At 37.7% G+C, this 17,114-nt stretch overlaps 1 protein-coding gene across 2 annotated transcripts in view; it reads right to left on the bottom strand.

The window, feature by feature from the left end:
• Positions 1 to 3,671: 3,671 nt before the first annotated feature.
• Positions 3,672 to 17,114, bottom strand: part of RASA2 (RAS p21 protein activator 2) — a 150,786-nt gene continuing 137,343 nt past the window's right edge. For both annotated transcript variants that reach the window (XM_072618122.1, XM_072618123.1), the window contains exons 21-24: positions 11,771 to 11,994; positions 8,524 to 8,627; positions 6,874 to 7,063; positions 3,672 to 4,428 (exon numbers count right to left, since the gene is read on the bottom strand). In XM_072618122.1, the coding sequence (XP_072474223.1) occupies positions 4,398 to 4,428; positions 6,874 to 7,063; positions 8,524 to 8,627; positions 11,771 to 11,994 (549 nt within the window). In that variant the 3' untranslated portion in view covers positions 3,672 to 4,397. The remainder of the gene's footprint in view (positions 4,429 to 6,873; positions 7,064 to 8,523; positions 8,628 to 11,770; positions 11,995 to 17,114) is intronic.

Raw genomic sequence — 17,114 nt, 5'->3', positions numbered from 1 at the left:
GATTTGTGTAGTGTTCAGACAGCCATCGAACTGGAGGGGCACATCTCTTGCCCTGTGATGGGAGAGTACCACTTTGCTAGTTGCAGCCTGGTTAAGGGCCACTTGGGTTGGGTGGGTATTCTTACGGGAACAAGGAGCACAGTTGGGCAGAAACAGTTGCCTGTCTTTAGTTAGGGGGATCCTATATATGGTCCTGTACCCAGCACAACATGGCATCAACACCCCAATGTCCATATTGCCAATGGATACACTGCCCAGTCTCTGGTATAATGGCTCTAAAGGGCCCTTGCTACTTTTGATGTTTAATTCTACGGGCAATTTTACTAAGGTCCCCATATGTTGGTCATTGATTGCTTTTTTAACCCCATGTTTCAGGAGCTACATCCAAACCTCCCTCCAGAAAAGGGTGTCATTATTGCTTTCTGACTACCTAGCAAGGTGGTAGGTAGGTTTTGTGACTCCTGCCCCCATTTTCAGAACATCTTTTCACACTGAGTATTATTTGCCCAAGTCACAATTTTCCCAACCTCTTGCTCAGATCTTATGAGTTGATCAGTTCACATCTGCATTGTTGTGAGGTGGGACAGGGCATAACTAAAGTCTGAAGTCATTTTGGTGGAAGGTAAATGAAAAATATGACATCTAACATAACAACTACGACAAAAACCTGACCTAGAACAAAGGTCAAAGACAGAGAATTTAAGAAAACCATTACTTTTAAAAATCCTGGACACTCTATTTAAAAATTCATGAATGAAAACTACCCAGATCTATAAGAACCAGAAGTAAAGTGAAGACAGAAGGAATCCATCAATAACCTCTTGAAAGGAACCTCAAAAGGAAAAGTACTAGAAATGCTAATGCTCAAATCTATAGCTATCTCTCTCTCTCTCACACACACCCATACACACACACACCCATACACACACACACACACACACACACACACACACACACACACACACACACACACACACACCTACAAAGAGGCAGTTCAAATACTGAAGAAATAAGTCAGAATCACACAAGATTTAGCAGCCACCACCAGGAAGAAGTAGAAAGCTCACAATATGATAGTTCAAAAGGCAAAAGATATAAGCTGACAGCCATGAACGATTTATCCCCAAAAGTTGAGTACAGTACTGTGTGAGGGGAAAAAAAAAAAAGGGCCTTTACTGGAAAAGAGAATTTTCAAGTTTTTCTGATGTTTTCATCATACCTGAGTGGGAGCTCTGAAGTACAAACAAGACTGCAGAGAAACCTAAAAAGATCCATTTATTTGAGCAATTGGAAGGAGCTGTATGAAGATATGGTGTTAGCATTCGAATAGAGGGAGAACTAATGCCCTGAACCTGAATGCCTATAAAGGGTATTGAGGGAATTAATCCTAGGAGGACCAGGCACCCGAGCTGATGTCAGCCAGAAGGCCCAAGTGCAGCTCTGCAAAGAGCGCAGGACACTGCTCCCCTCCCCCAGCTCAATCATCTCACGGCTATTGTTCTTTCTCTACTCTATAACTACTTAAACAACTGAAAATAGCTTGGCACCGGCAAAGAAATCCACTTTCACGTAGAGTAAGTAGGCTTCCCGTAATTTATTTGAGCAATTTTTCAGCAAGTTACAAAAGTCTTAAACTTTTTTCAATACTCTCGATAAGAAAATAAAATTTAAATAAAAATGCATTTTAAACAACACAGCACACATGAAAACTACAGTTTTGACAACTTACACTTCAAACTGGACCATACGCAAACGTTAATTGTTAGGTTAATAAAATGCAGGGAACAACACTGGCACCAGCATGGGACAATTATTTGATTCTAAATGACGTGCACATTTTGAACATCCTATAATGACACCTGAAGTTTAGGCTGGGTGGTTTTCTGCCTTTATAGGATGTAGCATCAGAGCAAATTAAAAGTGCTTTTGTTAAAAAGTTTGTATTGGAAGGGTATCTGAAAAATGAACATTAGGTGACATGAGTCTTTGCTGATAAATAACTGAAACTAGTTAAAAAAAACACAAAAAAATCAATTGTAAAAACAATGAAGCCTAACTTTTACTTTCATCATTATCACAGTGATATTTTAAACTTATTTTAGCAAATAAAATTTTTCAGTTTGATCAATAAAGTATATACCCTGGAGTCAAAAATCTTTGCTTTGGCTTTGTCACCTGATTTAAAGGCTACTTAAATTTTTAAAAGAGCTTTAAGTCTATAATTAAGATTTACATCATTTTTGGCTCATTGAAATCAATGGGGTAGGTCAGCTGGGTAAGTGGTTAAAGGAAGAACCAGTAATAACTAGCACATGAGGACACATCCTTCCCATCACCCACCCTTTTCTTCTTGCTTTTCAGGATTCCAGGATGACTCAGGGTACCAAGAGACCAATTCTAGTCAGGGAACAGACTTGGGAATCGGAAGGGTCTAGGTCTCTAGGATCTAGAAAGATCTAGGAAGTGATCAGATGCACAAAGCTAAAGAATATTATCAAGCAATTCTGAGAAGTGTGAAGTCACAGGAGGATGTCCACTGTGTCCGCCTCCCACTGATTCTTTTAACCAAGCCGACCTTATCAAGAAAAGGCATTTACTTGTTTCCCATTCTTAGTCAAGGCGAGGGCATTCCAAACTGGTGGTCTGAGTGACATGCAGACATGACAGTGGACGGCCAGTATTCTGTCACTATGGACAGCACTTTGCTCATGACAGATGCTGTCTCCTTTAAGGACAATGACACCTGAGCCTACAAGTCCAGGAGAGAATTTGTTTTGCCTTTAGGAATCACAGAGTAAAAGAGCTACTGCTGAGGCCTTGGCTGCACCTACCTTGGGTGGCACAGGACATAGGTAGGTAGCTCATGGTTCTTTTAGGCAGGGGGAGCTCAAGGATTGAGAAAAAGATAATATGTTAAATTCACATGCCAAAATACATTATGAACTGTAGCTTATGTTTAAAAACATCAACACCACCAATACAACATCATCCAGACTTATATTGATAAGTCACAGTTTGAAACAGAAAAACATAAATACTCCAAGAACGAAGTACCACAGGGAGTGTTTCTGTATTTAAAAAACCAGAGAGTACCATCGTTTTTAATACTGATGAAGCAACATTTATGCCTCCTGCCATCTGCAAAGAGGCAACTGGCTTCTACTGCTTCTGTACAATTATCATTTTTAGGATAAGTTACTTAGAGAAAATAAAATTCAAACTTTTGACAGGCAAAACTCGCTAACCCAAATTCCACTGGGTCTAGCAAATTCTAAAGAAACACAGATGCAATACAAACATGTTCACTTAAGAATTGTTTTTTAGAATTAAAAAGACAAAAACAAAAACAACCCTCCCCCCCCACTGATCATTCAACTGATCATTAGATCATTAGATACTACAAGATATCTAATGTACAATCTGGAACAGGCCAGATCTGTAAAGTGCTCTGAGTGATTATTTTGGAGGAAAATTCTTTAACGTGAGATGAGCTGGGCCTACTTATTTATGACGACCCTTTATTTTTCAAAAAGTAAGTGAAGTCAAGTGATTTTTCTAACCGCCATTTTTCACTGTATCCTTTCTTTTCATTTTCAGAGAAGGTATCTATCTATCTGTCTTCAAAAGTGATAATAACCTGAATTTTCTATTAAAGAAAAATGAGTACCTGATTTTCTTTTTTTTTTTTTTTTAAAACACAGAGTGGTCTCATCTTATTTTGACCTGCCATTACTCATTCCGAATGTAAACAAGATGCACGAATTCCCTGATTTCTCCTACTTGAATCATATTTACATTTTAAAAGCAAGTACTGGTTTACCCACCAACCCGGCAGCTTTCCAAAGTGTCTGCTCCAGTCACCTTTGTGGCCTGTTATGATCAATGGATCATCAAAGAAAATTATTATTTTGAATAGGGAGCTCTGGCTGTCCTAATTGGAGAGCTCTGGACAGGTTGGTGCCGTGTTTTGGAATTTTCTATTGCAATAAACTGTTGGCAGCATATAGCAGGCACTGGTGGTGAACACAGATTCTCAGACTACAGACAGATTATGAGAACCTGTCTGCAACAGGAGATTATAGCCTTCATCAGAACTTATTTCCTTAGAAATATTCTTTCCAATTAAAAGCAGTTGCCAAAACATGGCTGCAAACATAGTTGATATGAAAAGAACCTTGATTTGAAAATTTTCTGGCAATACAACACAGGGAGTAAGCCTCAATATGGCTTCCCAAACAGTTCCATCTATTACATATTAAATACAATGTGAACACAGATAACATTGAAGCCAATGTCCATTCTTAATACTCTGGACAGTATATATTATGAATAAAAAAACTCCAATAAAAACAGTAATTCCAGTTTCTTCTGAATCAGTTGGCTGTATTCTAATCCGATTAGGACACTTTCCCAACAATTGGATTCTCCCTGAAAAAAGACAAAAATTAACTGTAAATTCTTAAAACAAAAAAAATTAAAAAGAACGTCAACTGTTTTTGTACCTCACATTTTTATAATTGCAACCCTAAAATACTATCTCTTTGAAAGAAAACAATAAGGAGATACGCTGAATTACTACGCATAATTGATTCAATGTTTTTTCATGAAATAAAAATGCTTTATCCATCCTTCACTCTCTTCATCATTTCCATTATCACAGAAGCGGAGGACTTAGAGATAATACAGTTCAAACCCTTTCACAGAAGAGGAAAATGTGACAAAGTCATACAGCTACTAGGCAGCAGCTCCAAGACTAGAGCTCAAGTGTGATGACTCCTAAGTCAGGTCTCTTTCTCCTTCAGCACATCTTTCCTTGTCACTACAACCCACTACCGAACGTATGATAATAAACTACACTTACATTCACAGAGTAGATGTGGGAAAATGTGAGTCCTATAGTGGCATGGCACCTACTATTTTACCTCCTTTCCATAACATTCCCTGGTGTGATCTTGCCAAAAATTAGCTAATTTAATGAGTTCACATGAAGGATTACAGTGTAACATCAAAGTGAACTACTGTCAGAACTTACTGTACTGAAAAATGAAAATATAAAATAAGACTATCATGTTTAGAATCCAAGTTTTCTAATCATCTCAATTTTTGATCCATAAAGAAAAAGGTACTGTGATCTAACTAGGGAGTCATATGGATGGGCCTCATTCACTTTGACTGCTGAAACATCATTATCAGTAAATTAGTGTTTACATCTTAGTTTTCAAAGAGCTTTACAAACAGTTCACTGAATCTAAACAGTGAGAAGGAAGTAAATCCATTCACTTCCTTCAGGCTTATGAACTCTTACAAAGCAACGTTTAGTACCTAGAAATTTAAAACATCTAGCAACGGCTAGTTAGTTTTCAGTTCTGCACATTGTGGATTACCTGGTGGGACCAGGGGGCTTTCCTTCCAAGTATATGGTTGGGTTCTGGGCCAGTACCAAGGCGGAGTTGCCCAGAGGAGAGTGAATTTGTATTGTCTCAGAATGACAGTAACTAAGAAAACCTAAGTTCATTTGGGGCTACCTGCTTTAAGGTGTCCTTCCTGCTCCTCCCCCTCCATTTGTCTGTAAAGCCAGAAAGAGGCTACAGGAAAAGTCTATAAAAATTAATACAAGCCAAAGCACTTACATGAAGACCAAAGTCCATAACCAGCTTTCTATTCACAGATTAATTATGGAAATTAATTTTATAAAATCTCAATCTTGTTAAAATCAGTCATTTTGTGTGACTGTGGGAGCAGGGTGTATGTGTCTGTTTTTCCTGAGATTTCTATACGTGGTTTGAATTCAATTAATCAACTACTGATCTGCTGTATTTACTGTATTTAAGGTTCTGTGTTAACTAATGAATCTGAATCAAAGTTACACTCTGGCTTCCTCTCTGGCTCCAGTTCACTCTCCCTGTACTGGCCCTGGCTGTTCCTGCACACACACACAACCCCCCACCTAAAATCCCTTGTCCCATTTGTGCTCAGCTCTTTCTATCCCTCTGTACACATTTTGGTGTCACTTATCTAAGGAGGCAGCCAATCCTCTTATTAGAATACAAGGTCTCTAAGGGCAGGGATGGTTTTATTTCTTTATTTTTATTTCCACTGCCCAGTAAGACAATGTACTGCACTGGAGAGTGGGCCAGCCTCAGACTCAGCACAACCCAGCCCAGTCATCTTGCTTCTCAGGACCTTAGACACTCTTTAAGACTTTAAGTTGCAGAACAGTGGCCAAAAGACATTGACAAGAGGAGTTTCCTCCCCTAGAGCTCCCACACTAATGTACATTCCCCACCCCTATCCCCATGTAAGAGCAGACACAAGTGTTACATGACTGAGTATCAGCATGGTGGGGTAGAAAGGATGCTGCCTTTGGAGGTGGAGGACCTAGGATCTGAGATCCAGACAAATGTGTGTATATGTATGTGTATATTCTTTAAATATCTATAAATATGGCTTTTTCCACAGAACATATCTTCATATACCTGACATAGAAAGAGTTTTGGTTATACTCCATCATCACTGCTGATCCAAACCCTACTCATCCTGTAGGGACTCAGCTCCAATCTGTCCTCCGTTATGAAGCCCTCACATGCTTACATGTCCTTTAGTGTGACCTCTCCTACTACATGCACGTGTTTCACTACATCAGGGATCTGTGACTCTGGTGGTGTGGGGACACCCTCCTCTGATATGACCCATCTGTAACTGAGCAGTAACAAAGCTGCTTGCACCTCTCACTTACTGTGGATGCCTCAGTGGATCTTCTTATCGATAAGATGAGTCTTTCTACCATCAAGGTTAACTTTACCCATCATGCCATGACGTTTGTGCATAAGTGCACACACACACACATATGTGATATCTGCAACAAATACTTACTCACTACCATATTTGGCATTAGTTGATCTCTTCTTTCTATACTTTTCATGAGGTTCATTTAGCTTTTCAAGGATGACTTTTATTTGCTGAAGTGTTTTAAAAGTTGTCACAGAGTCCTCAATTGTAAGATAGGAATAGTCATCTGGCTCTGTCCGTGGTCCTTGGTAAACCGCTATACTTCCACAAGCCTCTAACAAGGGGGGAAAACATCTGATTAGGAAATTATCCTAATTTCTATCAATATAGCCCCCCTCTCTCTCTTTCTCTCTCTCTCTCTGGCAAAAAGAACATTTAAATCTCTTAAGAAAAATAATAATGCAATTCAAATTAACCACACCACATAAGTCTTACTAGTAAGGATTACCCAAGTTAAACAGCATCTTCTGAAATATTTACAAACCCACAGATTTATCAGCAATGGCGTCTATTAGCTCTACACAAACTGTAGCCTTTTAAATTATAATTCCCAAATAGTTCTTCATCAAGGCTTTAGTGTTGTGAGTTCTTTTTAAAATGAGGCAGAAGGACCAATCTTGCTGCTGTTGTAACTAGGCAGAGTTCAAATCCAGCCTCAGACACTTACTAGTTGTGTGTTCTTAGGCAAGTCACTTAAACCTGTTTGCCTCAGTTTTATCTGTAAGATGAACTGGAAATGGCACAGCACTCCAGTATCTTTGTCAAGAAGGCCCCAAATCAGGTCACAAAGAGACAGTCATAACTTAACAGTAAGAGCCCTCCAACTAGTATTTTCTGGTTTTTCCTTGTTCCCTTTCTTTTTTTCTCCTTCTAATAATGGGTTTTTCTCCCTCAACAAAAATGGAGGATGGAATTTCCTCTATAGTCCAATATAAAATACTATAGTTACTATATCGCAAAAACATAACTCTAGGACAAGATGAGATTTTAATTTCTGTTTAAAGCATATTTTACAAGTATACTATCACTCAGTGCCACAGTGTGTTTTAAGTATTTGGGTCAGCATTTACACTTTCTAGTCTGAGTTTTGGTAAAAGTAAAGGGGAAATGACCAAAAGGTATGTATGATGTGTGGGTGAGGATGAGAAATGTCTGCTACCTTCCTTATCAGCTTCTCATATTTCTGTGGTCACTTGAGTTCCTTTCTCAGGTTTTTTCCTAACTTCTCCTATCCCTTCTTTCACTTTACAGCTACAGGTTAAACATGAAGGTTGGTCTGACCAGGATCACAAATAGTGGGATGATCACTTCTCATTTTCTATGCCTGAGCTGTTATTACAGCACTACCTTCAAACAAACAAACAGGGAACCATCTCGCTCATTCAGGTGCATCTGGTCCTTTGCTGACTCAAATCCGTTTCTGTTCTATCTGGATATAATACATCATTCTGCAGCTACCTTGGCAGTCTACCTTTGTAAAGACTCAGTGTTCATACATACAATAGTATGAGAAGGAATGGTTATTAACATAATAAAACACTGTTTTAAAGAAAATTCTACAGTTTGATGGATTATACTGATCCTCTTATACATTTCCTCCACCAAAACGAGTATGATTTTCTTATGTTGGAAGGTGGAGTGGGAAAAGGACAGGGACTAATATTGATGTTATCCTTTGCTCATTTCAGAAATGCCATCTTAGATCACATAAACATAGATAAATTTTAAGTTTACCTTCCATCTTCTGCAGTTTAGGCATGCAAAGAGTAAAAAGGGAATAAATTCTTTCTGTTTCTCTGTCTTCATCAATATCTATTTGGATGTCTGCAGGAACACCTCTATGTATAAAACAAAAAAAATAGGAATTAATATGCTAACAAGGTAACTTATTCTTCTAAAAGTGTTTGCTAATTAATTACATGATTCTAATGAGATTTGTCTAAAGAGACTAATGAGGATGCAAAAGGAACACTGATCAAATCAAATATTAAAAAGAGAAGTAGAGACAAGAGAAACAAGCTTGCTTTTCTCCTACAAAAACAGTTCCAGGAATGTTTAAGCTCAGAATGTGTGGAGGCTGTCAAGGAAAACCAAAGACAGTCAGCCTGGAAACCAGACAAGACCTGGGTTCAAAGTCATGCCTCCAACACAGCCTGGCTGTGTGACTCTGGCCAAGTCATTTAAGTCTTCGATGTTCAAAGACAGGTGCTGGTCTGGAGAGAGGAAGGAGTTTCTTTACCCAGGAATTCTCAATCCTAATGAAATTCAGTTCAATTTCTATTTCTCACTAGCAGCAAAATGAGAACGAAAGAAATAACAAAACCTTCACTTGGGTTGGAGGAAACAATGATAATGGAAAACAGAGAGGATGCATAACTGTTCAATTTTCACTATGTTTCTGTTTTCTTTTCAAAGGAGAATGACCTTTATGATGGAAATGTCAGGAAAAAAAATACAAAGAGAAACTGATGCCCAGAGAAATAGGGATATGTTGAGAAAGCTGCCCAGATGAACTACCAGCTTTTAAGGCCCTGAAAGAACTGGCTGGGAGGACACTTGAGTCATTGCCAATATTTGGAAGACCAGAGGACACGGAAGAGTGACCCTAAACCTAGAGAGGATTACATGCTGCCCCAATTTACAAAGGAGGAAAAAGAGTAGAATCTGCCAGGGAGTCTGATTTAGATTCCTAGGACAATTTTGGCAAGGATCATTAGAGAAATGGTTGGTAAATATGGAGAGAAAGAAGCTGTGGTAGGAAAGAGTCAGCATGCCTTCATTAATAACAGGTGATTCCAGGTGATGATGAAGAGAAAATGATGGTCTTAAGAGTCAGAGTGATCCGAATTTGTATCCTGTGCCAGACATTCCCTAGCTGCCTGACCCTGGATTCATCTGTAAAATAAGGATAATAACAGCAACGTCCTCACAGGGGATCCGTCTGTAAGCATATGTAACAAGGATGAGGACAACAATAACATTTATATAGCATTTAGTATGTGGCAGGAACACCCTGGGAGATAGGTACTACTATATTCTCATTTTATAGTTGAGGAAACCGAGGCAGACACAGGGAAGTGACTTGCCCAGAGTCATAAGGCTAGCAAGCGTCTGGGGACAAGTTTGAACTCAGGTCTTCCTGATTCTAGGACTGGCATCTACTATCTACTGTGCTACCCTATCTACTCTATCTACTGTGTCACCCTTGCTGCCCTGCATATTTATATTTGTATGTGTGAGTGTGTGTGTGTATGTATATATACACACATATATGTGTATTACATAGTGCTGTGCAAACCTTAAAACACTATATAAAAGTTGGTTACTATTACTGCCTTTTCTGATAGGATTACTAACCTAGCAAATGAAGAGGACTGCAACAGACACAGATTATGAGATTCTACCAAACTTCTGCTAAAGCATCTCATATTATTCTAATGGAGAAGATGAGGAGATATGGAGTATATTAGTGATTATCGTTAGATGACAATATGATCAAATAGATTCAGAACTAGTTGGATGGCTTGACTTAATGTTTTCAGTAAAGCACACCAGGGCTCTATGTTGTTTAAGATGCTATCATGACTTGGCTAATGGTACCCAAATCTGCAGATGCTATGAAGATACAAGAGAGTGCTAAGATAGCAGATGGGGGAGTCAAGATCCAAAAGGATCTCGTGGTTAGAGCAATGGGCTCAGTCTAATAGTAAGAAATTTAACAAATGTAAATGGAAAGTCTTATACTTTGGTTCCAAAAATCAACTTCCTAAATAAAATTGAGGAAAGCACAAACAGAAAGGAACTGTTTCTAAAAGCAGCTGGGAACATCAGTGGACTGAAAGCTAATGGGATCACGGACTGTGTTAAGAGTGGCTGTGTTTCCAGGAATAGGGAGGTGACAGACCTGTATCCTCTAGCCTCATCAGACTTCATCGGAAGCTGTATCAGTTCTGAGTGCCTCAATTTAAAGACAATAATAAGTTAGAGTGTCTACGCTTGGCCTGCCAGGATGGTTAAAGGGGCCTTGAGCTTTCATGACGTATGTAGAAGAAACAGAATATCCTTAGTTTTGCGGAAAGAAGAGTTAAGGAGGATGTGATAGTTGTATTTGTGTATTTTAAGGGCTATTGTGGAGGACAGATTTCACTTGTTCTGTCTGGACTCCCAGAAGGCAGAATCAGAAGCAATCAGTGAAAGTCAGAGAGGGGACAACTTACACTTGACAGTGGGAAATACTTTCTAACAATCAGAACTGTCCAGGCGTGGAATAGCCCACCTAGAGATGTGGTGGTTATCTGCCTCCTTGGGGGTCTTCAAGTAGAGGCAAGATGACCACTTGGTGGGTATGTTAAGAGTGAAGTTTAATATATAGGTGGTATTAGATAAGCCGTATTAAAAATGTAGCCCCCAACACTCCCCAGGCTGCTGAACCAGACGAAAATGCAATTGGAAAATAGTTAACAAAAAATACAATAGAACACATTTAATGCTATTATATAGTTTTCCAAAGTTTACATGCAACCCATGCAGGAATCTTTTACGTATAGTGTAGTGGCCCCATTTCTCTTTGAGTCTGACACCACTGGACTCCATGACTACAAAGCCCTTCCAACTCTCGAGTTGTGACTTGGGAATAAAAGCAGAATCTCTGAATGTTTTAGATCTGGACAGCACCTCAAAGCCCAGAGTCCAAATGCTTCTTTTACAAATGACAAAAGCTGAACAACACTGAAAAGACAAACAACTTGGAAAGACTTCAGAATGCTGAACAACCCAATAACCAACCACGATTCTGCCGGACTAACAAGTAAATGTACCACAGAAATGACAGAGAGGTGATGGTGCATAATGAGACATGGCCAGTTACTGAAAGCTGTCATGGTTCTTTTGACCTAATTTTTATCAAATGAGGAAGAGAACACAAAGACTTGTTTCCTCTAATATATTCAACCATTATCTTTTAAAGTGTGAAGCAACTTACGCAGTACACGGAGCGCAGCCTGCAGCATGCTCGCTAGTAGCTTTACAACAAAGCCAGTTTCCATTCAGATATGCCGAGGGATGGTAAGCACTCAGTCTCCTCTGGTTGCAGCGGCTTACCCTACACAGTACTTCTATCCACTCACTTGCCTCAACACAGTTATTTGCCTGGACATACAGTGGTTTTTCTATGTGTGGTTTTTCCATATGTATCACTTGGAACATCTGTGTAGGAATTTAATAAAGAAATGATCAACACTAATATTTTAAAAATCTGTATTACTCTGTTTAAAAAACAAAAACTAAGAATCTTTTTGTATTATTTTTCATGAGACACTACTGCTACAGCTTTGTGAGCTCATCTATACAACAATATCTGTTTATCCATCAAACAAATTCTCTCTTTTCCACTTCTCCCACCTACTGAAAGGCAAGAAAAACAAAACCCATTATTCGCCAAGTATAGTCAACCAAAATAAATTCCTGAATTAACCATGTCCATAAAAAAGAATGAATATATGCTTGAGTCGGCACTCTGAGTCCACTGGCTCTCCATCTGGAATTGGATAGCATGTTTCATCACTGGATCGGTGTTTAGTCATTATATTGAACAAAGTTCCTAAATTATTCTCTTTGCTCAGTCATTCATACATGTCTTCCCAGGTTTCTTTGAAATAATTCTTTTTATCATTTCTTACAAAACAATAGTATTCTATCATATTCATATGCTATAACTTGTTCAGTCATTTCCCTATCCATGGCTGCCCCTCAGAGCTGTCAAATACTTTTTGCACATAACAGTGTTTTTCCTCTTTCTTTGAATTGTTAGGGGTGTCAGCTTAGTAGTAGTATTGCTGGGTCAAAAGACATGCGCAGTGCAATAGCTTTTTTGGGAAGAGTTACCAACTATTTTCCAGACCAGCGCACAGCTCCAACAGTGGATTAATGAACCTGTTTTCCCATAGCCATTCTAGCATTAGTCATTTCCTCTTCTTTGTCAACTGTGCCAATCTGAGGGTGTAAGGTGGTATCTTAAGTGTTGTTTTAATTTGCATTTTAGAGCATTTTTTAACATGGACATTGAGAGCTTGTATTTCTTCCTCCAAAACCCACCTATTCATATATCCTTTGATCATCCATCAATTGGAAAACAGCTCTTATTCTCATAAATCTGACTCATTTTCCTTTCTATATAATTTTAGAAATGAGACCTTTGTCAGAAACTTGATGAAAAGATTTCCCCCACAATTCCCTGCCTCTCTTCTAATTTTAGCTGCATTGGTTGTTTGTGCAAAAAAAAAAAATGTAATCAAAATTGTCCATTTTACCTTCTTGTGAACCTCTGTCTCTCTTATTTGGTCACAAACTCTTCCTTTATCCACAGAACTAAAGGATAATTTCTTTACTGTTCCTCTAATTTGTTTATGGTGTGCTCCTTTATGCCTAAATAATGTATCCACTTGGAACTTGTCTTTGTATATGGTGTGAATGTTAGTCTATACCCAGTTTCTGCCAGATGTGCTCACTTACTTCTGTATACCACATATCTAATCTGTTCTACTGATCCATGTCTTTATTTCTTATGTAGTACCAAACTGTTTTGATGACTACAGAATGGTAGCATAGTTTGAGAGCATGCAGTTCTTAATTTCCACTTAAAATTTTTTAATTCCCTTGTCATTCTTGACTTTTTGTTCCTCTGGATGAATTTTGTTATTATTTTTTATAGTTCTACACTAATCCTTTAGAAGTTTGGGTGGTATGGTACTGAATAAGTAAATTAACTTACATAATATTGTCATTTTTATCATATTGGCTTATCCTAACTATGAATAATTAACATTTCCCTAATTATTTGGATCTGTATTTATATAAAGAGTGTTATATAATTATGCTCATCTAGTTCCTGTATATCTTGGCAAGCATACTCCTAAGTATTTCATCTTGTCTGTTATTATCTTAAATCTCTAATCATCTCCTTCTACTGCATTTTTTTGGTAACATACAGAAATGCTGATGATTTATATGGTTCATATCCCATAACTGAAGTTGTTAATGGTTTCAGTTAGTTTCTTTGGTGAGTCTTCTAGAGTTCTCTGAATAAGTTATCCTGTCATCTGCAAAAAGAGATCATTTTATTTCCCCTTTGCCTATGCTTATTTGTCCCATTTCTTTCTTTCTTTTTTTTTTTGTATTTTGTATGTGTCTTTTTTCTATAGCTGTTATTTCTAGCAAACACTGAATGGCAATGGTGACAACCCTGATCTTACTGGAAGGGCCTCTAGCTTATCCCTCTTAGGTACTACTTATCATTCTAGGGAAAACTCCTTTCATTCCTATATTAAAGTGGGATTTTTTGTTAAAAACAAAACAGAACTGGAACAGGTATTTTATCTTGTCAAAAGCCTTGTCTTCATCTACTGATAGAATCATCATTTGGATTGTTTTTGTTATTAATATGATCAATTATGTTCAAAATTTTCCTCATAAGGAAACCACTTGGCACTTAGCACAAATCCAGTGTGGTCACTGTGTGAGATCTTAACAGTATGTTGCTGTAGTTTCTTTGCTGATATTTTCAAAAAAACTTTGGCATCAATATTCGTTAGGTATGCTGGTATAATCTCACTCTGGGAAACTGCAAAGGTAGTGCGCCATTATTATGATCGGCTATTTAGTTTTTTAAAATTCACAAGGAAATATCAAGTAGTATAGCCATTTCCTTGTACAAAGTGGAAGATCTTACAACCAGAAGATGGAAATCTGTACCATATACAGTTTGTTTCCCCTTCCAAGTATGTAACAAATTTAACATATTACTTTAAAACCTATCCTGCTTGTCTGTTTTCTTCTCTTCTCTTCTGTGTATTTAACACACACACACACATATGTATACTGTGTGTCTATGTATACGACACACACTCATTCTGACAACTACCACAATATCTCATTTCCCTGCAACACCCCCTCCTAATTATTAAATATACATAACTAAGGAACGCAAAATCTGATGCTTGTTGTACCCAAAAATGTGTGCCTCGTTATGTGTTTAAAGTCAATCGTCTCCATGTCAGGAGGTAAGCAGCATGTTTCATCTCTGGTCCTCAGGAATAATCACAGTTGGTCACTGTACTAATCAATTCTATTGATTCTAAAAAATGCCAGTTCTTAGATCTTTTTCAGTTTTTTATTTTCCTTTTCTTATGTCAGTGCTACTACCAGTTAATCGTATTTCTAGCCATCTATCAAATAACACTGGTGATGATGGACATCCTTGCTTGTACCTCTAATTTTACTGGAAAGGCTTCTAGTTTATGTCCATTACATGCGAGTTCTTGGTTTTAGATGGATATAATTTATTACATACCAAGACAAGTTTTTTAGAATTTAACTAAAAAGGAATGGGGGGTGTGGGGTGTGGGGTGTAGTTTATTGCTATAATCATGATTTTATTCTTATTAATATGGTCTATTATGCTTACAGCATTCCTAATACTGAGCCAATCCTGCATTCCAGATATAAATGTCACATGATCATAGTGTATACTCTTTCTGATATGCTGATGTAGCTTCTCTGATAATGTTTTACTTAAAATTTTGACATCGATAGTCACTGAGGACACTGGTTTATCAGTTTTTCTCCCTGGTTTTTGCATCGCGGTCGTATCTGCTTTAATGAGATGATCTGGAAGGATCCTTCCTTTCTCTATTTTTGTAGTTTATGTAATATTGGAAACAATTTTTCTTTGGGTTTCTGATATAACACAATGGCTTATTTAGGCGTCTTTAACGCTAAGCGTTACTGAAAGGATGTTTAAAAACATATTGCTGTAACACCAGGGAGAGCACACATCCTTTAATGAAGGGTACAGGCTTTAGGTTCAGGAGAGACCGCTTCTGGCAGATGATTTCCAGGAACAGCTAGCTCTAGGTTTTGGCCTTGAAACCATCCAAGACCAGCTGGTAAGCCGATCTGGCAGGAAGGTAGACTGTGAGAAAGAAAGTGTGAAAAGGACTGGAAGGGCAGTTTGGCCACAGAGTGTGGAAGGTCTTGCAAGAAGTTTCTTGGATAAATGTCTTATTTCCAAGATATGTAAGGGACGGATTCAGATTTGTGAGAAATAGAATTATTTCTCAACGAACTGATGCAGAGTGAATTAAAGAGAACTAGAAAAACAACTTATACTATAATATTATAATTATTAATTTATGCTATAAAATTAAAATTTTTGAGGACTTTTATACAATGGTGAAGAATGAAAAGAACAGAATAAAGAGTAACTTAAAAAACAACTAACACAGTAAAAACAACTCTGGAAACTGAGAACTGTGCTCACCATTTACAGACAATAACAGATTTAGAGGACAGAACAAGATGTGTTTTTGCATACATCCATTAAGGGAATTTGTTTGGTTCTCTGTGCATATTTGTTACAAAACCATTTTCCTAATGGAATGCAAAGTAGAAGGGAAAACAGACTCCTCTTAATTTTTTAAAAATAGAAAGGTGGGGGAGCACCAGAGATGTGAAATGTTGCATGTACTTTCAGAGGTCACTGCCTTACTAGTTTTACTTAACTGTTTCTGTTACAAGAGACCTCTCACAAAGTGGAAGTAAGTTGCAGTGTTTGTAATGTAAAAACAAAACATATCAATACAACTTTACTAAAAAGAGAGAGGGGGGGTCATAAAAGTAGGAGGAAAATAAGGAGAGAGCAGTTCCATGGAAGCCAGGAGAGGAGTAAGCATCGAGAAGGAGCACTCCAAGGGCCAAGGAAATAAGATTTGAAAAAATGTGACTGGTTTGGCAATTAGAGGACATGGTAACCTTGCAAATACCAGTTTCCTAGGAGAATGTAAGCTCCTTAAGAACAGTGGCTATTTCATTTTTGTCTAGCAACCAGACAATTTAATAAATACTTTTTGAATAAATACTTGTTTAATAAATACTTTCTGAATTCAGTTCAACTGCAAAATTCCAGCCTGATATTGGCTAAATATAGAGACTATATCTCTGCAGAAGACCAGTCAAGTTAAGTACAGAATTACTCATCACCAGAAACTGTCACTAGGTGATGAATTCTTTGGCCATAGCAACTCTAGAAAGGATCATGTTCTCCAAAGCAAGTTGACATAATATTTTGAAATATGGTAACATTGCTATGAAAGTAGGTATAGGGAATGGTAATGGAAAAACATATGCAAAAACAAGATTTGAGAAGGGAAAGAGGAAAAAGTCTCTAGTGAATACTTTCTCTGAGAAAAAAGCTGAAAGACATAAGACAAGGCAATCACTGCACAAAATCACCAAAAAAGTCAAATTAGCTATAATCGAACACACAGGAA

This window comes from Notamacropus eugenii, chromosome 6 (genome assembly GCF_028372415.1).
Source record: "Notamacropus eugenii isolate mMacEug1 chromosome 6, mMacEug1.pri_v2, whole genome shotgun sequence".
NCBI lineage: Eukaryota > Metazoa > Chordata > Mammalia > Diprotodontia > Macropodidae > Notamacropus > Notamacropus eugenii.
This window is presented reverse-complemented; position numbering and strand designations above follow the sequence as displayed.